The 23109-nt window shown below is 38.1% G+C and overlaps 1 protein-coding gene across 1 annotated transcript in view; it reads right to left on the reverse strand.

The window, feature by feature from the left end:
- LOC134376159 (probable ATP-dependent RNA helicase DDX10) overlaps positions 1–21182 on the reverse strand; it is a 44465-nt gene extending 23283 nt beyond the window's left edge. Inside the window, 7 exon segments of the mRNA XM_063094810.1 lie at positions 1894–2020; positions 6838–7027; positions 7690–7813; positions 9517–9675; positions 10698–10828; positions 12120–12180; positions 20963–21182. Of these exon segments, the coding sequence (XP_062950880.1) occupies positions 1894–2020; positions 6838–7027; positions 7690–7813; positions 9517–9675; positions 10698–10828; positions 12120–12180; positions 20963–21148 (978 nt within the window). The 5' untranslated portion in view covers positions 21149–21182.
- Positions 21183–23109: the final 1927 nt, after the last annotated feature.

Genomic DNA, 23109 nt, shown 5'->3' on the forward strand with positions numbered 1-23109 from the left:
CCTTTAGGAGAATTTGCTATGAAGAAGAGCAGAGAAAAGAGGTAGTGACTAGAAAGGGACACAGGATTTGATTTTTATTTTTAATATGGGCAATATTAAAGAATGATAGGGAGAAAAGAAAATGCAGGAGAGAAAGGGGTATTTGCAGTAGCAAAGGACTTGAGCACACGAGAAGACAGTCTAACACACAAGAAGAGTTAGTCACAGATACAAGCAAGGACACTTTGTCTACTGTGACAAGAAGAAAAGCAGAGTATTACAAAGCAGAAACTTTAACAGGACTCTCAGATTTATTTCCTAACATCTAGATACCAAAACCATCCTTTTTTAGAAGATATAAAGTCCTCAAAATCTAAAATAGGTCTTAAAAAAATATGAAGTTATTCTTTACATAGTAAAATGATAGAGTTCAAGTGTTTTCACCCAACAAGAGAAACAAACCACCATTCATCTTCCCCACAAGCTGGAGGGAAAGTCATCTGCATATTTATCAAGCTCAGCTGTTGTAAAAGCTATAAATCTAGAAATGATCTACAAGATGCCAACTACTGTATGTGATCAGGAGTCTGAAACATGGTACAAGAAAAACTGGCACACAAAATTGACCATGCTCCTTTCTCCTTAGGGGAGGAGACAAAGTTTTCTCACATGAGTACTCCAAAAAGTTCATGGAAAGATTTGTATTATCTTTTATTTCTATTTTTCCATGAACTTTTTTTCATGATGAATAAAAACTTATTTTTTAATTGACATGTATTGATTATACATGAGTTATATTTCAATATATGTATACAATGTGTGAAATCCTATCAGGGTAATTAGTATATTCGCCAACACAACAATTTATCATTTTCATGATGAGAAGAACATTTGAGCTCCTGTCTTCTAGCCATTTGAGAATATACAATAAGTTGTTAATTATAAATGCCTACCACTACCATAGTCCACTAGAACTTATTTCTCCTCTCTAGCTGTGATTTTGATTCTGTTAACTCTTCCTACCTCCCTTTCTTCCCAGCCTCTAGTAACCACAACTCTACTCTCTACTTCTATAAGCTCAATTTTTTTCTCCAGCTCCCACACATGAGTGAGAACATGGGGTATTTATTTTTCTGTGCCTGACTTATCTCACTTAACTTCATGTCTTCTAGGCTCATCCATGTTGCCACAGATGATAGGATTTCACTTTTTACAGCTGAGTAGTAATCCATTGTGTATATATACCACCTTGTCTTTATCCAGTCACCTGTCAATGGACACCTCATACATCTCTGAATCCCTTATTCCTAGCACTGGTATAGTATTCAAGAAGTGTTTATGAACTAAATAAAGGTATAAACAAAACATTACAGAAGGACAGGGGAGAGAGCAACTGATTCTAAAAAATGGAAGTGTCAGAAAAGGACTTTCGTGTGGAACATCTGAACTTAGCCTTAAAGAACACTAAATATTTCCCCAGAATTAGGGTGAAGGGATACAGAGAGGACATCCCAAACAGAGATCAGCACGAACAAAGATATGAAGCACGGAAATAAACGCAATACTCAGTTCCATATCCATGGAGGGGATGGGAGGTGTCAGATTATAAAGACCTCTGCTTAGCCTAGCTGCCAACTGTTCATTCTACCAATATGTGAGAGCTACTACGTTTCCAGTATTGTTAGCACCTACCACAATACTGAAGAAAAGACAGTTTCTGCCCTCATCCAGATTAAAGTCCCATCCACAGATTCCTTTACAAAAAGACACAGGATTCTTATTATCTACAGATCCATTGCCACACCTAGCACTGTGTTTCTCATATGATACAATTATTTGTGTAACCGAAATGTGATATCTCAAAAGGGATGATTCAACATCAATAAGTTCATAAAGAAAATAAACACTCAGTACCTCTTTGCAACTGGAGAAAAATACAATACTCTTCTTTTTCAGATGGCTTCTCAAGAAGGAATATAGCACACTTATTTTTTGCTGCAGCTCACAAACTATGTAATTCTGTTCCAAAGTGGCAGGGGTGCTTGTGGAATTAAGGGGAGGAAAAACATTAAAAGTATGCCATGGTAGTAACTTCGAAATCCAGACCAAAAAAGGAAACAAATTTTTATGGTGGCACATCTCTCAAACAAATTTCCCACACACATACGTCAAAAAGAGATCTTTTCTCTATTGTTCCTTAAAAAAGTAAATCCAACACATGACTTTAAAATACATTCAAAATCCCTTATAGATTATATGTCAAACACACACACACACACACACACACACACACACACACACAGACATATATGCAAATAGTGGTCACCTCTGAAAGTGTAGGGCCAAGGGTGAACTAAAAAGAGGCACAAGAGAACTTGCTGGGCTAATGGCAATGTTCTATATCTTATTAGAGGTTTGGGTTACAGAGATATATACATTCATTAAAACTCAGCAAATGTACACTTTGAATTTGCATTTTTCATTATATGTAAATTTTACATCAGAAAAAGAAAATCTATACAAATACTGAACTCTCATTAGTGATAGGTGTGCTGAAGTACTTAGGGGGATGTAGACAGATATCTGCAATTTACTTTGAAATGCATCAAAAAATGAGAGGAGTTAATATACAGTTAGAGGGATGGATAAATGGCTAGTAAATTAGGTAGCATCCAGGTGTAGGTATAAGGTGTTTACTGTTAAAGTCTTTGTATTTATTGCATTTTTGAAATTTCATATTAAAATGTTGGAGAGAAATACACATGCACTTGCTCTTTAAGTAAACCTACTTTTAGGATTCTATTCCAAAAATACTCCAATAAAAAACAAAAACAAGATGAAAATCCAACCCAAATGTCCATCAGTTGGGAACTCACAGAATAAACTATTGTATATCCACACAATTAAATATCGTGCAACTATAAAAAAGGAATGAGAAATCTATCCATATACTGCTGTGGAGCAATCTCTATGACACATTGTTAAGAAGCCAGTAGCAAAACAGAACATAGTTTGGTACTATTTATCAGGGTGCAGCATATACAACACATACGCATACACATGTGCACCTGTGTGTATCTGTGTTTATATTGACAGGGAAAAAAGGGAAACAATCAAAAACTAGAAGTCAGCTGGTTTTAGATATGACAAAGTCACAATCCACAAAAGGAGAACATAAGCTGGACTTCACCAAAAGTAAAAATTTCTGATCTGTGAAAGATACCATCAAGAGAATGAGAAGACAAACCACAGAATGGGAGAAAATAATTGCAAAAGACATCTGATAAAGGACTGTTCTCCAAAATATACAAAGAACTCTTAAAACTCAATAACAAACAACTCAATCAAATGGGCCAAAGACTTTAACAGACACCTCTCCAAAGAGGATGGTTATACAGATGGCAAATGAACATATGAAAAGATGCTCATTCCCAGCCTACACACAATCAAATAAATAAAAAGATGCTCCACACAATATGTCATAGGGAAATGCAAATCAGAACAATGAGATACTAGTACACTTATTAGAATGGCCAAAATCCAGAACACGGACAACACCAAACACTGCCAATGCTGAACAACAGGAACTCTCACTCACTGTTGGCGGGAATGCAAAAAATAGTACAGCCACTTTGGAAGACAGTTTGGCAGGTTTTTTTTGTTGTTTTTTTTCCCCCCTTACAAAACTAAACATACTCTTACCATCTGGTCTAGCAATTGTGCTCCTTGGTATTTACCCAAAGGAGCTGAAACTTAATGTCCACACAGAAACCTACACATGGATGTTTATAGCAGCTTTATTTATTCATAATTGCCAAACCTTGAAAATAATCAAGATGTGTTTTAGTAGGTGAATGGATAAATAAATTGTAACATCCCGGCAATGAAATACTAATCAGCGCTACAAAGAAACGTGCTCTCAAGCCATGAAAAGACCTGGAGGAATCTTAAATGCATATTACTAAGTGAAAGAAGCCAATCTGAAAAAGATATATACAGTATAATTCCAACTATATGACAGTCTGGAAAAGACAAAGATGGAGACAGTAGAAAGGCCATTGGTTGCCAGGCGTTAAGGAGGAGTGAATAGGCGGAGCACAAAGGATTTTTAGTAAAAACCAAAGAGAAAAATCTTACAAAAAAAAAAAATAATACCTTCAAAGGAACAAGAGAACTGTCAGCTGACTTTAACAGAAATAATGGAAACTAGAGCACAATAGAAGATACCTTTGAAAAGCAAAAAAAAAAAAAAAATTGCCAAGACAGCCTTCAAAAACTAAAGAGGTTTTCAGAAAAGTCAAACCAGAATTTTTCACTAACAAACATGTACTAAAAGAAAATTCGTTGACTAAAAGAAAAATTCTCAAATGGAAGCACAAAAATGCAAGAAGAAAACACCCGGGTTAAAAAGCAATTGTCATACAAGATAAAAATCAATATGCTACTTACAAAGACAAATCTAAAACTGTTAAGGGTGTACACAACGTAGAAAGAAAAAGGATGGGAAAGATTCACCATGCTAACACTAACCAAAAGAAAGCTGCTATCGGCAGACTAACAGCAATCAAACTAGACTTTAAGGGCAAAAAGTATTAGTAAAGATAAAAAGGAACATTTTATAATGATTAATGTTTCAAGTTAACAGAAAATTTAATACTAAATTTGTATGTATCTCAAATAATATAAACTCAAAATATGTATCTCAAATTTGAAATTTTTTATAATGTACCACAGAATTCAACTTATAGTCACTGGAAAACAGGAAGTCACTATGGCCCAAAGGCAACTATTTTCTCTTAAAAATAAAAACATTAGAAGCACTATTTGTCTACATATAGCAATATAAAGACAAAACTTACACTTTTTCTAAGTATAGTGTGACATACAACTTCAAGAAGATGTGAATTTTTTAAATTTAATTTCCAGTTCCTTCATAATATGAGAGTAGATATTCTATAATGCCTTAAGATATTCTTGATTATAACTTGTCATGACGTATTAACTGTTAAAGGGGAAAAGTCAATAATTACATCAGACAAAATTCCCAACAGCATATGCTTTTTTATAGGGCTTCCAATGAATATGGATCTACAGAGCACTGCAGTCACTATCATACACCCTGTAGTTTTGTAAATTATGTGGCTGCATATCTGCCTTCTAAACCTTTTTCCTGAAAGCCACATTTTCACAAGTGATGGAACTGCATTTCAACGATCATTTGCGAAATATAATCAAAGTCTTCACATTCAGTTTTTCTCTAAAAATTTTATAACCTACAGATAATAACCAACTCTATCAACTACAGAAATTAGGGATAGGGATACTGTGCACAATTAACTTAAATTATAGAAGGCTTTAGAAATTCATAATTGAAAAATTTGTGTCTAATGAATTTTGAAAATAAGCACGAGGCAAACAGCAAAAAGAACAAAGGAGAAAAATCAAAAGACTTAGATAGTAGACTTTACATTATCACGTTAATTGTAACAAATTTCAATAGTTATCTCAACACAACTTTAAAAGACCAATGTCAACTAAATAGTAAGCCAAGAAAGAAACTATACCTCAAATATCTCTTCCTGTTCCACTGCCAAGTTTTTTTTTTTTTTTTTTTTTTTTTTTTTTTTTTTGTCGTTTTTTCGTGACCGGCACTCAGCCAGTGAGTGCACTGGTCAGTCCTATATAGGATCCGAACCCGCGGCGGGAGCGTTGCTGCGCTCCCAGCGCAGCACTCTACCAAGTGCGCCACGGGCTCGGCCCCACTGCCAAGTTTTTGATAGCAAAAGCTACCAGTACTCAGATTCTCCAAAGTTTATCTGTTAGGATCACCTGGAAGCATATAGTCTGGCCTCTTTTAGGCTCTTTTTTAATCCTAGACATCTGATGAAGAAGGTCAAGGTGGGCCTGAATATCTATATTTTCTGTACTTAGGGACTTTCCAACAGGATAACCAAATTCACTTTCCAAATCTATTTCTTGTTATACTAACATTTCATAGCAAGAAGAAATGAAAGTTTTAAGATACAAATAATGGTACAATTGAATCCATATTAATGTCTTCAACACAGAATCCAACTTATATTCACTGGAAAACATTTCTTCTGGAAGTCAAGTATGTCCATAATCTATAATGATTCATACCCAATATACACATACTTCCAATTGTCATATCGAAATACAGTTTCCCTCAACCATTTGCATACCACTAACACACACACTTTTTACTGTCACATAAACACACATATTTTACTTCCAGTTTTTAGTGAAACCAAGACAAAATAACAGATGCTAAAACAATTTTAAACAAAGATATTTTGCTAACTCTTAATGCATTTGATAAAATGTTCTCCATAGCACATTGGTCTTGCGTAATACTGCCAAAGAATGATTACATACCCAAATAATTTTGGTAAATGTAGCAAGCTGTATCTACCTCCCACTGCTTTGAGGAGTCACAACATCCATGAAAACATTAAAGGTTCTGAGAAATCTTGACGTAAAAAAAACTGTTTCACTTTGACTCAACATTTGCTATTTATCTATCCAGGAATTCATCCCCTCTCTCATTTATCTGGGGGAGTGGTGGGAGGAGAGAAGAGCTGGCAAATGGTAAAATACCTGTTAACATCTTATAGAAAAAATAATGTTCCCAAACCACATTTTGGGAAATGCTGCTTTAGAGCATACTCACATTAAAGATATATCCAAAATTTGAGTAATTTTAACTGATATATTTACTATGCTTAGCACATCTAATAACATAAAACGTTTTATTTCCTAGAAAACATAAATTTAAAATATCAAATTCTTAAACTAAAAAAGAACATTGATTTTTTGATTGAATCAAAGAGTACATACCTATATTTTGCTTTCTCATGAACCCAGACATACTCAGCGTTTTTCAAACTCAAGCGTGCAAGGTCCTTTACAGATTTGGTTTGTGTTGCTGAGAAAAGTAAAGTCTGATGTCTCTTGGGAGGATTTTCAATAATAGCATTCATGGTATCAGCAAAGCCCATATCCAAGATTCTATCTGCTTCATCAAGAACTAAAAAAGAAAATGCAAGTTGAACTATAATATTTAAAATATATATCAGGCTAAATGCAATGTAGTATCCGGGATTGGACCCTAAAAAAATAAAAAGGACATCAGTGGAAAAACTGGTGAAATCTGAATAAAGCCTGGCATTTACATAACATACCAATAGTAATCTTAGTTTTGATAAAGATGCCATAGTTAAGCAAGATGTTAACATCAGGAAAACTGGGTGAAGGGAACAAAGGAACTCTTACCATCATTGTAACTTTTCCACAAATCTACAAGTATTCAAAAATAAAAAGTTGATTAAAAGAATACACATTAGGTAGTATCACCAAGCAAAACAGAAAAAGTTCATTTTAAAAAATGTCAATTTGACGTTTCAGTGATCAGAAGTGGCTGTGACAGATTTAAAAAATTCTCGGCAATGTCTAATATTGAAGTACCTAATTTCACATATAAGAGTACATATTTAAAAAAAAAAAGAAAAAGAAAAAGAAAAAAAGGGCTAATTGTATTCTCTAGGTTTGGAGCCCACATGCCAAAAAACTTAAAAGTTATTCCTCAGAATGTTTTTAATCATAATAGTTATCTAATATAACATTTATATCATTAAAATGTGATGGCTCTCTCCTCAGTCTGAGTTATTTTCCATTAGAAATTTGTTAGACTCACCTACATTTGGAGATTAGTAGCATGAAAACATATCGTTTCATCCATGTGTTGAAGAAGCCGACCCGGTGTGCAAACAAGTATATTTACATTGTTGATCCTCTCAGCTTCATGTTTCAGATCCTGAAAACAGTTCTTTCTTTTGATTACACAGACACATCACTGAGCAGCCTGTATACCAAAACTACAAAAAGCCATCTGCATGTGGCATTTTATCATAGCAGTTTACATATTCAGGAAAAAAACATAACTTCTCTCTTCTATTTCTGCAGTGCATCCAAATTTGGGGGCTAAATCAAATTCCTGAGTGAAGACCTAAAGAGCTCAGAGGTTGTGAAGGTTAATTATAGATGGCAACTTGGTTAGATGAAGGAATGCTGAGAAACCTGGTAAAGCAATCTTTTCAGGTGTGTCCATGGGGGTGTTTCCAGCAGAGATTAGTATGAGAGTCTGAGTGGCCTGGGTGTGAAAGACCCACCCTCAGTATGGATGGGAACCATCCGATCTTCTGGGGGTCTGGAAAGAACAAAAGAGACAGAAGAAAGAGGTGAACCGCTCGCTCTCTGGATCTGCTGGAGCTGGGATACACTCTTCTCTCCTGTCTCTCCTGGACATCAGACTTGAGACTCTTCAGTTTTGGGGTTCCAGAACTTACACCAAGGACACCATCAGCTTCCCTGGTTTTGAGGCCTTTGGACTTGGACTGAGCCACACTACTGGCATCCGGTTTATAGACAGCCTATCGTGGGACTTTTCTTCATAGCCATGTGAGCTTATCCCCCGAATAAATCCTTCTCATAATTATAACATATCCTATTGATTCTGTCTCTCTGGAGAACCCTGACTAATACAGGGGTCTTCTAGATTCTTAGTCATACCCAGATTTGAGGCAAAAAACAACAAAAAAAATTACACACACACCAGGGATCTTCAAAATTTTCATAGAACGATTTGTATTATCTTTTAATTCTATTTTTCCATGAACTTTTTGAAGTACCCCCCCGTATATATTAAATGAATACTCCATTTGTAAGTCTTGATTTCCTATTAAGGCCACCAGAATTGACTTAAAACCCAGAATTACCCCCATTCTTTAAATCAGTACCCAGGAACACTCAACAAGCTCTCCAACGCTACTCACCACACTTTGTGGACTGAAAAAAAAAAAAAGAGCCAAGCTCTCTACATTTTAGAGGTTCTCTCTCCTTGAGACAAGAACCACAGAATGTTGTTAATTGTTAAGCTGGGTGACAGGTACATGAGTACATGAGGGTCTGGATGCTATTCTTTCCTCTTTTGTGTATGTTTGCATAGAAATTCAAGAAGTTAAGAACTTACCTTCAGTCTAGAGGAGATTCTAGCAGATACAGGCATTCCAAATGTACTATAAAGTAGAACAAAAATTGGACAGCAAGTTTTAACCATGACCTAAAATAAACACTCCTCAAAACAATCTACGTTCCTTTCTTCTACTGCTGACATAGCAATGTTGTGAATTATTCAACCTCCTAGACAGATATTTTATTAAAGGTACTAGTCCACATCCTGAAATGTCATCTTTCCCAATATATATAAATAAGTAGATTTATAGGCTGATTAGAGTAAATCTATCTCTGAGAGCTTCATCAATTCAGATACCCTGACAAAAACAGACTTTCGGGACCAGACCCTAGATGACAGTGACCACACCAAAGCATCACTACCTATGAGGACCTGCCTAGGAGGTCAGTCTGTTTCGATGAAGTCTCCACCTCTCGCCTGTCAAGTGCCACAATGCTTCAACATGGTAGAAGGAAAGAAAGAAGGAAAAGGACAAAAAGACAAACCTTGCCACCAATGATGAGACCAGCTGAAAAGTCATGATTCTTTCCCACTTTTCTGAGAACCTCAAAGGTCTGATAGGCCAGTTCTCTCGTGGGTGATATTATCAGAACCCCCAGCCCATCTGTTGAGGTCCATTGCAGATGATATAAGGCTTCCAGCACCTCAAAAAAGACAACAAACTCATATTCAGTAAGTCCTTAGAGAAATCAGCTTTTTGACCCACATCTCAGTATTGCCCCTCAAATCAAAGGCACCCTCTAAGCAGAAGACATAACACTCAAGTTTTATCCAATCCTAAAGAACAGATTTTGTTTCTTTTTCTTCCATCAGAAGCATCCACCTCTAACTCAGAAGGAAAGGAAAAGAAGCCCCATGGTAGCTCAGCTGCTGCCAGAGCTATCCCATCAGGAGACTGGATATCAGTGAAAGGTATGTGTAGCCCACAAACCATTAAAACACACTGAAGAAAAATATTTATCATTTTCTGAGCAATAACCACATAAAAATAAACTTTTAGCTGTGTTACTGCTGAAGTTATATATTGACTGAATTCTCTAACTGTATGGATACTCTGCTTTAAAAAAAACTAGGACTTAAGAGCAAAATGATTTTGCAATACTTGGAACAAATACCAAAATGTGATTTTTCTGGGACAATTATTTTGTAGGAATCAAAAATTAGGAGACAAACTATGTAACTGAGATGTAAGTGAATTCCTAGGAAGCTCTACTGTTTTACTGGGACATGTCAATGACCCAGGAAATTCTTAACAAATGTCCAGATCTCCTTAACATGACAATATTTCAGCTTTGTCCTAAATAGGTAGCAAGAATAAATGCTATTGGCAGGTTTGCAAGGGTGATAACAGGAACAGCTTTCCCCACCAGTCCTACTGCACTGAATTGCCATACTGGAACACCCAACAACCTTCAAGAATGTAAAGGCTTGTCAAGGCACAATCATTTATTCATTCAATAAGTTTCTGAGTGCCCACCCTGTGCAATAGGATCTGGGGAATATGGTGGAGAACAAGACAGATGTGGCTCCTAATAAAGCTTGCATTCTAGCCAGGAAATCCAATATGAAGACAGCTATTTACATAATTACTCATTCGCACCTAAGGTACAGAATGTTATAAAATTGTATAATAGAGGATCTGATCCAATATAAGTAAAGCACTTACCGGAACAAGGAAAGCCAAAGTCTTGCCAGATCCAGTTTTGGCAGCTCCAAGTACATCTTTACCTTGCAAAGCCAACCCAGTGGTCTGCTTCTGTATCTCAGTAACCAGACGGTACTGGGCTTCTTGCAAACCTGGCAGTGTGGAAAGGGAAAATGATACTTTAGAAAATCCTAGTGTTACAGGCTCAGCTGTGTCTTCCCAAAACTCCTTTGTTGAAGTCCTCACCTCCAGTACCTCAGAAGGTGACTGTATTTAGAGACAGACAGATCCTTTAAAGAGGGGATTAAGTTAAAATGAGTCCCTCAGGGTAGACTCTAATCCACCATGACTGGCGTCTTTTTAAGGAGAATTTTGAACAAACTGACGCCAAGGGTGACATGCATAGAAGGACAACCATGTGAATAGGTAGCAAGTTACAATATGATCCAATAATCCCACTACTGGGTATATATCCAAAGGATATGAAATCAGTATGTTGAAGAAAGATGTGCACGCCCATGTTCATTGCAGCATTATTCATAATAGCCAAGACATGAAATCAACCTAAGTGTCTAGCAAAGGATAAAGAAAATACAGTACATATACACTCAGTGGAATACTATGCAGCCTTTAAAGAATAAGTTCAAGATGCCTATTGTGCATCATGGTGACTATAGTTACTTATAATATACTGTATACTTGAAAACTGCTAAGAGTAAGAGTAAATTTTAAGGGTTCTTACCAAAAAAAAAAAAAAAAAAAAAGTGAGGGAATGCAAATGTTAATTGGCTTTACTTAACCATTCCACAACATATATGAGGAGCCTTCAAAAAGTTCACGGAAGGATTCATATTACATTTTAATTCCATTTTTCCACAACCTTTTCAAAGTACTCTGATACATATTTCAAAACATTATGTTGTATACAACACATACAATTCTTGTCAATTAAAAAAAAAGACAGAGGGGCAGCAAGAGGGCAGCTGTCCACAAGCCAAAGAGGGAGGCCTGAAAAAGATCCCTCCCTTATGGCCCTGAGAAGAAACCAACCCTGACAGCACCTTCTTCTCAGACTTCTAGCCTCCAGAACTGTGAAAAAATAAATAAGACACCCAGTTAGGTATTTTGTTTTGGCAACCCTAGCAAACCAATACAGAGGGTATCAAATTTTTGTTTGTTCCTTTGCTTATTTTAACTAACACGATTAGGTTTCATTTTAATTATTCAGAGGCTCCTAGCATCTTTTTTTTTTTTTCAATGTTCTTTGGTCTAGAAATCATGAGACTGACAGATTGTTAAAACTCAAATTAATACTGCTCATTTTTAATTGGTTTTCATGATATCAAAGTAAGATTGTTCAGGTTAAACTCCCTAAATCCTCTCTGATTTATAAAAAAGCATCAAGAAATCCAATAACATGTCCCAAGATCACCATATACCTACCTTTCAATGTTTTTTTGGACAAGGGGAAATCTGAAAATCTGGTGATTTCATTTACATTTATCTAGAAAAAAAGGACAAAAGGGGACAATGTCAGAAAAGACAAAATAACCTACAGGATAATTCATTTATTTCACAATGAAATCACTTTTTCTCTACCTTGTACTGCCTAGCTCATCCTTGGTATGGCAGGATTAAATTCAATCATCACTGCTAATTAAAAGTCATCATTCCCTCTGAAAGGAAATTTGCCTTGAGGAAGCTGTCCTGAATCAAAACTGTAAGTCTGTAAAACCATTGAAGTTGATTAAAAAATAAATAAATTACTACACATGTGAGTAACATACATTAATACCTTCAACATCCTTCACCTCCAAGATATTAACACAGTAAGTCATCACCACCTCAACTTTAGAAAGAAAATTTACTTTCAGTCATCCTTTAAGGGATATCAGTGTAAAAAAAATAAGGGACAAAATGACTACAAGCCACAGACCACGATGAAAATAGTTCTATATGCACTACTTGTACAAAAGATTGAAAAAAGTAGATCTTAGTTGAAAGAAGTAGATCTTGTGAGCACAATCTTTTCAAAATTTTAATCATAAATCAGTGGCCTATGAAATCCAACCTGATAAACTACTCATTTTGGGGGTATACTAAAGGAACAGTATTATTTCAAAGAAATCAGGAGAAATGTCTGTGTCATGCTCTGATGCCATGATAAGTAATGTTTTGCCCTTTAACTTTGCATTATCCAAATCTTCATTACTAATGTTCTTTATTAGCATAAATCCAATTTTCTGAATTTCATTTCAGCTGCTCAGAAGAATTATTTTATTACAGATACTGAACACAGGAACTACTGCTCATATCTGGGAATATGCCGCCAAATTATTCGTGATTCACAAAAGGGGAAAGTTGCATCTGTAATGCTCATTTTTTTAAGTTACACTCTAGGCAGCAAAGGGATGGCAGTTGTATTTCATTTCACAATCTACACATTATCTTTCCCAGCGTTCTTGATGTAACCCAGGCCAGGGTTACTCTCTGCCCACAAATACTGAAAACACAAATGTTAAAACGTTGTCATAATCCCTACAAATCATTTCAGACATTATTAGAGGAGGCAGAATCAGTGTACTAGCATTAGAAGAATGATTACTCAGTGCTTGTTTTGGCAGCACATATACTAAAATAAGAATGACTTATTCAAATGACATCCTGTCCTAGCAAGAAACTTCAGTTGGATAATCTTCCAAACAGGACATTAAAATTAGGTGTGGTCATCCTTGCACTGTGGTACTATCAGCTAGAAAGCTGTTTTCACAGGGAACGGAATGCCTACAGGAGGAGGTAGACTGGCAACACCCTCTATGATCCCCATCAAGAGACACAGCACGGCAAGGTGGGCTCCTCAAACAAAATACTGCACATTTTTCTAAAGTCTGTAAACCTCTTAGAGAGGAATCTTCGAAGAGTGAAACTGTTCCAACATTCTACTGCCAACCATTACAATATAAAACAACATCATAATCTTAAAAAGAGGTCACTGGGGAACGCTTCTACACTGTTAGTGAGACTGTAAATCTGTACAGCCATTATGGACAACAGTATGGAGTTTCCTCAAACAACTACAGGTAGAACTGCCATACAATCCAGCAATTCCACTGCTGGGTATATACCTAAAGGAATGGAAATCATCATGTCGAAGGAATACCTGCACTCCCATGTTTACTGCAGCTCTATTCACAACAACTAAGAGTTGGATCCAACCTAAATGTTCATCGACAAATGACTGGATAAGGAAAATGTGGCATACATACAAAATAGAATTCTAGTCTGCCATAAAAGGGAATGAAATTCTGCTATTTGCAGCAACATGGGCAAACTTAGAGAAAATTATGTTAAGTGGAATAAGCCAGGTACAGAAAGAAATACCACATGTCCTCCCTCATAAGTAGGAGCTGAGGGGGAAAAAAAAGAAAGATACAACAATCAATAATTCCTTGAACTTTCAGAAGAAGAGAACAAAGCTGAGGCCACCAGAGGTGGGAAAGGGGGAGGGGGAGAATTAGGGAGAAATTGGCAAAGGGCGACAAAAAAAAATGTTTACATTGTTTAATGGCAAAACAAAAAAGTTAAAAATTAAAAAAAAAAGAATAATGCATTTAAAAAGAAAACAACACACTGAATTAAACTAGTAGAAATAAAAAGAGGTCACCAAAGAAAGAGAAAGAAATTTTGATCCTGCTGATGCTCTAGAACAGGGGGTCAGCAAACTACAGCCTGCAGGCCAATCCCAATTTGCTGCCTGTTTTTGTAAGAAAAGTCTTATTGGAGCACGGCTACAACCATTCATTTACATATTGTTTATGCAGTTGTGACAGAGATTGTGTAGCCCACAAAGCCTACGTTTATCTGGCTTTACAGAAGAAGTTTACCAACCTGGCTCTAGAAGAGTCTGTTACAGTCCAAGCAATACTTAGCAGAAGTACTATATACAGCAGAAGGTGTATACACAGCAGAAGACGGCTGTGGTTCCTATAAACAGAATAACACTATCTTTTGCTTGAGGATGGGGGGATTCACTCCTGTCTCCACAATCCTCACACTCTCACTAAAATCTGTATCATTATTCTTCTTAAGTCAGGAAAGTCCTTTCTAAAGACTTCCCAACGCTTGTGGAAAAGTTGGAGGGGGCAGAGGGGAGAACAGAGTGAATATCACTTAACCACCTTCTTCCACCTCTCTCTGATAATAGCTATTTCTCAGAAAAGTGAATAATGCCTAGAGAAAAAAGTATAAAACCTTCCTAGAGTGCTCCACCTATTGCAATCAAGAGAAGAAAAGCAATGTGCCTCAAATCACACCAGACCAAATTTTAATTGGAAAAAAAGGCAGGATTAGAATGCTGAGTTTCTATATAGCACAGGTGATTATCGTAAAAATCTCAGTGAATCCCAGATACAGACTTTGAGCCATCCAGCGGTGAAAACAGCTGCTGAACTACAACAAATAGTTCATCACTTTTCAATAAGCCTCAATTCCAGTTCTCCATCACATACACCGTATGTGATGTCCTTAGAAAGACACAAGCCAGATCTCCTACTGCGGGGAGCACAGCCGACTGACCCTGCCAGCTGTCACCCCTGTAGATCCACCACTGAAAACACCATGCTTTCCCTGGCTGCTCCTAGTCGGTGACTAAGTTCAGTAGCAGTACTACTGCAGGCTGGGGGGGTTCCTCTAATTGACAACTTTGGAACAGAAACTCCCCATCAGCTGGCTGAAGCTTTCTTACAACTGCTACAGTCAGACTCCCTACCTGTTCCTTCTTTCCTCCTCTCCTCTCCCTTCCTATTCCTGTTCTTTCCTTCATCCTTCGCAGACACTTCTCCCCGATAAATCTCCAATTCATCGAATCCCATCTTGCCATCTGCTTCTCAGAGGACCCAAGACCTAGGCTACACCAATAGTCTTCTACCTGGTCTCAGCCTCCAGAACCTTTATAACTGGGACATATTCTCTAATTGCCACCAGACTTCCCACTGCTTCCAGATAAAGTCTCTGAGCATGGCCTCTGTATAAATTTCTTACTGTTGCTATAACAAATTACTACAGTTGCTTAACCCCACACAAATGTATTATCTTACAGTTCTGGAGGTCAGTAATCCAAACTGGGTTTTACTTGGCTAAAACAAAAAAGTCAGCCAGGCTGAATTCTTTCTGATTGCTCTAAGGGAGAGTCCATTTCCTAGCCTTTTCCAGCTTCTAAAGGCTGCCCACATTTCTAAGATATGTTCCCCCTCCCATCTTTAAGGCCAACAATGGCCATCAAGTCTTTGCCACATCACACTGACACAGACTGTGCTGCCTCCCACTTTTAAGGACCCTTACGATTATAATGGGCCTACCTGGATATCCTAGGCTAAGCATCCTACTTTAAGGTCAGCTGATTAACTGACCCCTTGCCATCTTACATATTCACAGGTTCCAGGGATTAGGATGCAGACATCTTTAGGTTGTTATTCTGCTTACCACAGCCTCGAGAGTCACTCACAACCCACCTGCAAAAAAAAAAATCTCTTCTCCAACCCATCTGAAGCCAATTCAGGAACGCATGCAACACTCCAAGGAGTATTTCCTCCCTCAAAAAACTCTATGCATTTTCACATTTCTTTGTATTTCCTCATGTTGCTCCTCCACCTAGAATGTCCTTGCCAATCTTTTCCATCTGGTGAACTCATCATTCAAGAACTAGCTCCTACCCAATGATCTCGAGGTGTCAAAAGAAAAAAAAAGAGAGAATGAGCTCCACTCATGGCTACCACAAACAGCTGGACAGCTTGCACACAGCACAAAGGCAGCTGGTAAAGCTGAGGTATGGTGGGCTGAACCCATCCACCCAGCTCCCCAAACCAGGCCTGCCTGAGGCTGCAACCACCAGGAAGAAGACAGCAAGTCCAGAGGATACATGGTTTTTCTAATACATTTGGCCAGAAGGAGCACCTTGCCCAGTAACTCAACCTTTTCCCCCTAATTACACCATCCTCTAACTCCACAGCACTGAGTTACCTATATACTATTTACTATTATAACATTTTATACATATTTACTATTATAAAATTTGTCAAAATGTATCAACCGCACTCCACTGCATCACCGTTCCCTAGGGACCCAGATATGAATTTTTCCTATGTACATTTACATAGGCCTCAACAAGTGCCTGTCAAATTGTTTCAAAGGTTTATAAATCCAATTGTTCAGTATTTCACCAGTGAGGCAACTAAGCACCACCATGTACCCTGGTTCTATAATAAAAGTTGTATTCCCAAATGCTACCACCTGAGGAGCCACACAATGAGGAGTCTGCACCTTGGTTACCAAGAGAGTAACAAATCTGCTATTTAAATGATTACATGCTAGTATTGCTGGCCCCATTATTTCTTGACCAAATCTTAAAATATGTCTAAAATTAGAAAAATAAAACAGAACAATGCTCAGAGGAAAAAGAGCTATTCCTTCAACTTAATGAAAAGATTGGAATTTAAACATTTGTTTAACAAATGAATCTCAGTAAAGTACGGTGGTTTGGAGTCTGGTGTCAGACCTAGACTGCCTGGGCTAGAACTCCTTTTTCACTAGCTATTTAACCTTGTGCAAATAATTTAACCTTGCTATGCCTTAATGTCTTCTCATCCGTGTAATGGGAACAATTTCACATGGTTGTTTGTTATGAGGATATGGTAAGTCAACATGTACAAAAGTTTGATAAATGTTACGAATTATCATTAAAACAAGAGACCAAAAAGAATGAGCCAATGCTACAACCAGAACAAAGCCTCTGGAAAAGGTCTAATCTTACACCAAACATCATCTCAACACTGACTGAGCACCTCCTCAAGGACAAGCACTGTGCTACCAGTCTCAGGAGAGCAAAGATGACTTCGGTGGACCCTCCATATCTGTGGGTTCCACATCCATTCCACATCCATGGATTCAACCAAATGTAGATCCAAAACATTCAAGAAAAAAACAGATGGTTGTGTCTGTACTGAACATGTACAGGCTCTTCTTGCCATTATTCCCTAAACAATACAGTATAACAGCTATTCACACAGCATTTACATTGTATTAAATATTACAGATAATTTAGAGATGACAAAGTATATGGGAGGACATGCACAGGTTGTATGCAAATACTATGCCATTTTATATGAGGGACTTGAGCAATGGATTTGGGTATACAATTGGGGGGGAGGGGCAGGGGGAGAGATGTCCTAGAACCAATCCCTTATGAATACCTAGGGATGACTGTATATCACTGGTCTCTGAACTTGAGAGGTTCATGATCTAGCAGGCAGTTAAAGAAGTTAAATAAAGAAGCAAATCATCACAGCCAGGTCATAAATGCTATAATAAAGGTATTTACACAACCCTACAGATGCACAGCAGCCCTAAATCTGCCTGGGGAGGTCAATAAGAGAAGTGTAAAACAAATCTTGAAGGACAAGTACTACGCATCCCTAGGGTGGGTGGGAGAATGGGAATGCTCACTACAAGCAGTGAAAACATCAAGTACTGGAGAAGAAACATCAAGAAGCATCAAGAAACATGGCCAATTCACCAAACTGCAAATCATTCCCTCATGTGTGCTTGTCATGTACTGCTTGGTTTACATACATTATTTGAACCTTACAACCTCTGGGTGATTAATAATCTGTTTGTTGAATTGGGAAACTGAGACTCAACGGACATTAAGAAATGCAGCTAGTCAATACCTAAATTCAGTGAGATTTAAAACAGGTTTGCCTGACCACAAATAACTTAGTTTTTCAATAGACTAGAACATGTTGACACATTGTTTGAAAATTTTCCTGAAAGTAACTGTGAGCCAAGTAAAGGTTTTAATCAGGAGTAAAATGATTGAGAATAGACTAGGGATGTAAAAGGCCTAAGAGCCAAATCCCCTTGGCCACCTGTTTCACTAATTAAAGTTTTACTGGAACACGATACTCACTTATTTACATACTTCTATGGCAGCTTTTGTGTTACAAGGACAGAGTTGAATAGTTCTACCCTTATGACCTGCAAAGCTGAAAACATGTACTATCATTTACAGAAAAGGTTTGCTGACCCCTGCTGTAAGCGACATCTACCGTAGTATTCTAGACAAGAGATGATGAGGCCTGACCTAGGGGATAGCAGTAGAGATGGAGATGCACTTGAGAAATTTAAGAAGCAGAATAGATCACCAGTGTGATCAGTCAGATGGTTATAAGAATGGGTAAAAGAGAAGTGTCTAGGATTTCTTCTAGGTTTTCTGGCTCAATGGTCTGCTTAGATGGTGGAGCTAGGATGTGCTAAGCTAAAAGATGGTCCCCAATTATGTCGATGCCCTACCTAACCCCTGGAACCTATGAATGTTCCCTTATAGGGAAAAAGTGACTTTGCAGGTGTGATAAAAATTAATCACACTTCTTGAAATAGGGAAATTTTATCCTGGATTATCTAAGCGGGCCCTAATGCAACCACAAGTGTCCTTATAAAAGGACAGCAGAGACAGACTTGACAGAGAACAGAAGAAGGCAACATGTCCACGGAGGCAGAGATTGGAGTTATACAGCCACAAGCCAAGGAATGTTGGCAGCCACGAGAAGCTACAAGAAGCAAGGAACAGATTTTCCCCTAGAGCCTCTGGAGGGATCATGGACCTGATGATGCCTTGATTTTGGCCCAGTGAAACTGATTTCAGACTTCTGGTCTCCAGAACTGTGAGAGAATAAATTTCTATTATTTTAAGCCACCAAGGTTGTGGTAATTTGTTAGAATGGCAACAGGAAACTAATACATAGGATTATGGATTTAGGAGGGGTTGCTGAGCTATGAGGGAAAAGAAAATGACTTCTGGCACTTAACGTATCCTGTGACTCTATTAGGTAAAACATCCAGTATAGTCAGAAATAAGAATACGAACTCAGAAGAGCTCTGGGCAGAACACAATAAGAAGTCACTGGTAGACAGGAATAAACCAAAAAAGGGCTGAGGCTATACTCCCTAGGCAATTCTACTCACAGTTCGAAATGAAATCTAATAGCAATTTACTTTACAGTGCCTTCTTGAAGTGCTTTGTATACAACAGTAGCAGTAATGATATAACAGCGAATATATGGAATATCTCTATGTGCCAGGTGTTGTGCAGAATGCTTCACATGCATTATCTTACTAAATCCCCATAACGACTTATAAGGTAGGTACTATTATTACACCTTTTAAAGACAAGAAAAGGGAAGCAAACAGAGTCACTTGCCCAGAGTCACACATCTGGTGAGCAGGAGCCGGGATCAAATCATCATCTGAACTCCAAAGCCCAAACTCTCAAACTCTAAGCTCTAACTTTATTGTTAACCTCAGGGTCATTTAAAGGAAGACTACACCAGGATGACCCATGATGACTTAAATTCCAGGAATATTCCACCTGTTAAATACCTGACTATACTGTGCTAGAAGGGGGCAGTCGCTGAGTTGGGTGAGCAGGCTAAGTTCGGTGGGTGAAGGCCATGGGATTTGGGGGAAGGAGGAGAGGAATTGAAGGACCTAAGGATCTTGAGGGGGAAACAGGTTAAGAGGTCAAAGTCCTAACTACAAGGATACTTATCTGGGAACATAAGCTACAATATTGGGGATGATAGGCAACAGGAACAGACCAACAATCTAACTTTTCTACACCAATTCTTTGATAGCGACATGAGCAAGTGGAGAAAATGAGATGCGCACAGGAAGGAGGATGGATAATGTTGAGGGACACAGTCTGTCTTAACCATCAAAAGCAGAAGCTTTGCAATTAGAAAGACATGAGTCTAGGATCCAATTCCAAATACCTGCTAAGTGTGAGAACTTGGGATAAGTTTTCGTATCCTCTTGGAGCCTCAATTTTCTCATCTGTAATATGGGAATTCAGATCCATACCTAAGAAGTCAAATAATTAATACGTGATTTGAAATGTAGGTGTCGTTATTACCATTACTGTTGTATTATTACTATAAATATTACTATAAGTTTTATAGCATTAGTCTCCCTGCCCTTAAGTACCATTGCATTTCTAACATTTTTTAAGTGTGGAGACGACGGTGGAGAGGCCTGGTTTGTGGCACCCACTGGACCACTCATGGGGCCTTAACAGGGCTTCCGGTGACAACTCCCACCCCGTTCCCTTCTCCAGCCAGTGGACTTACGGCATGCTCCCCAGGCCGGGTCCCCAGGGACGGGTCCGCCCCCCGCTGCCGGCCCACTCCGCGCGCGGCAGGGGCCGGTCCGCGCCTCCTCCCCAGCTCCATCCTCACCTTCTCGTAGTTCTGAATAAGGCGGCTGATACCCTCGCGCTCAACCTGCCACTCGGGCTTCTTCAGCTGCTTCCTCAACTGCTTCTTTCCGTTCTGCCTATGGCTGTGTTTTTTCTTCCAGCGATTAAAGCTCCGCACCGGGTCGGGTAGGGCTCCCGGAGTCCGGGAGTCAGCAGTTTTGCCCATCGCGGCGGCGGCGGCTACAGCACAGACGGCTCGGAAACACGAGATACCTAAGGCCAGGCGGAGGCGCGGCACTGAAAGATGGCCGAACCAGCCTGGGGAAAGCGCACAGGGGCGCATGCGCGAATCCAGGAGCCCGCCCCCGAGCCTTTGAAACCTGGCGCGCTCCAATGACGTCAAGGAAAAGGCGGGCGGTGACTGGCGATTTGGCTTCCACGGGGAGGAGCAGTCTCGGGGAAATGGAGACAAGGCGGTCTGAGGGGGAGGGCAGGTTCAGTGACTGCAGGAGCACACCCAGTCTTTAAAAGAACGCCTGCGTACTGGTTGCCGTTACTATGGTGACGTCATACTAAACTTTTTTTTTTTTTTTAATCTTTTTCGTGACCGGCACTTAGCCAGTGAGTGCACCGGCCGGCCATTCCTATATAGGATCCGAACCCGCGGCGGGAGCGTCGCCTCGCTCCCAGCGCTGCACTCTCCCGAGTGCGCCGCGTCACGGGCTCGGCCCCTGTTTACTCTTTAATAAAATGAAGGAGGATTTTATACATATTCAGTAATCAAGCTTATTACCTTTGTTTTCAAATCTTCTATATCTTTATTACATCTTTTCTGGTCAAAAAAATGATTGATAAAGAAATGTTGAAAGCACCCACAAGATGGTGAATATAAAAATGTTTTCCTATAGAACTGTACTTTACAAGATTTTATTTTATTTTGGTGGATATAATGTAAGAACTGTATCTTCATGGTCAATTGAGTCTTCTATCATTATGTGGTGATCCTCTCTATCCCTAATACTAATTTTCATCTCAAAAACTATTATACCTAAAATTAATGTAGCTATTAAAGCTTTCTTTAGGTTATTGTTTTCCTGGTATATCCCTTTTCTATCATTTTACTTTTAACTTTCTCAAGTGCTTATTAGATGAGTCTCTTATAGACAGCATATATAAAATAAAATTTTATTATTATACAAACTGATAATCTCCATCTTTTGAAGTGTGTTTATCCCAATTAGATTTATTAGGATTACTGACATATTAGATTTTTTGCTTACCATTTTAATGTTTGCTGTCTATTGTCCCTGTGTTGCCTTTTTCGCATTGAATTTTGTGTTTTTGTTTATTTTCTCCATTTCTTATCCCTACTCCTCACACTTGGTAGAGTTACTTCCTATTCATCTTCTTTTAGCAGTTACTCATATATTTTTATCATGCACACTTAAAGCCCAAAGTTAATTATTTTATCCCAATCTTGAAAAGCCAAAGAAACTTAAAACTTTTACTCTCAATTCATTCAAACCCCAAGTGCTTGCTCTGTCCCTCTGTTCTCATTGCAACTTTATGCCTGAACTCCTAATATTTGTTCTGATACGTAAATTTTCCATATTTTATATTTTAACATGTATCTTATTGCCGTGCAATTTGACAATGCTCATTTTCAAACATGTTTCTGAATTTAAAGAAAGAATAACCAATAACAACTTACCAGTTGTGAAGAGAAGTTTTCTAGGATCCTGAAAAAAGGGAAAAAAAAATGACTGAAAAATAAAACACTGATGAAATAAAATTCTATAAATAATCTGCAGAGTATAAGAACCATGTGTTGGGCATGTAAGATACTGTCCTCCCAGTGGAAGTGAGAGAGACTCGGTAAAGTTTCATAACATTTTCACAATATCAGAGGAGATTATAGCAAGTAAAAAATCCAGCTCAGAGAAGACTACCCATCTGAGAAAGGAAGAACACTGGATAGGTCAGGAGGCCTAGGTTTTATTAACAGCAACTTCCAAGCTAGTGGCAGTGACCTTAAGCCCACTCTTTGACTATTTTAAGATTCAATATCTTTAAATATAATGCAAAATATTAATATATGCTCTGCCTACTACAATTACCAAACCACACCTACAACGGGTCAAGACAGTGAGAATCAAAAGTAGTAAAATGTGCAGAGAGTTTGCCCAC

This window comes from Cynocephalus volans, chromosome 4, assembly GCF_027409185.1.
Source record: "Cynocephalus volans isolate mCynVol1 chromosome 4, mCynVol1.pri, whole genome shotgun sequence".
In the NCBI taxonomy this organism is placed as follows: domain Eukaryota; kingdom Metazoa; phylum Chordata; class Mammalia; order Dermoptera; family Cynocephalidae; genus Cynocephalus; species Cynocephalus volans.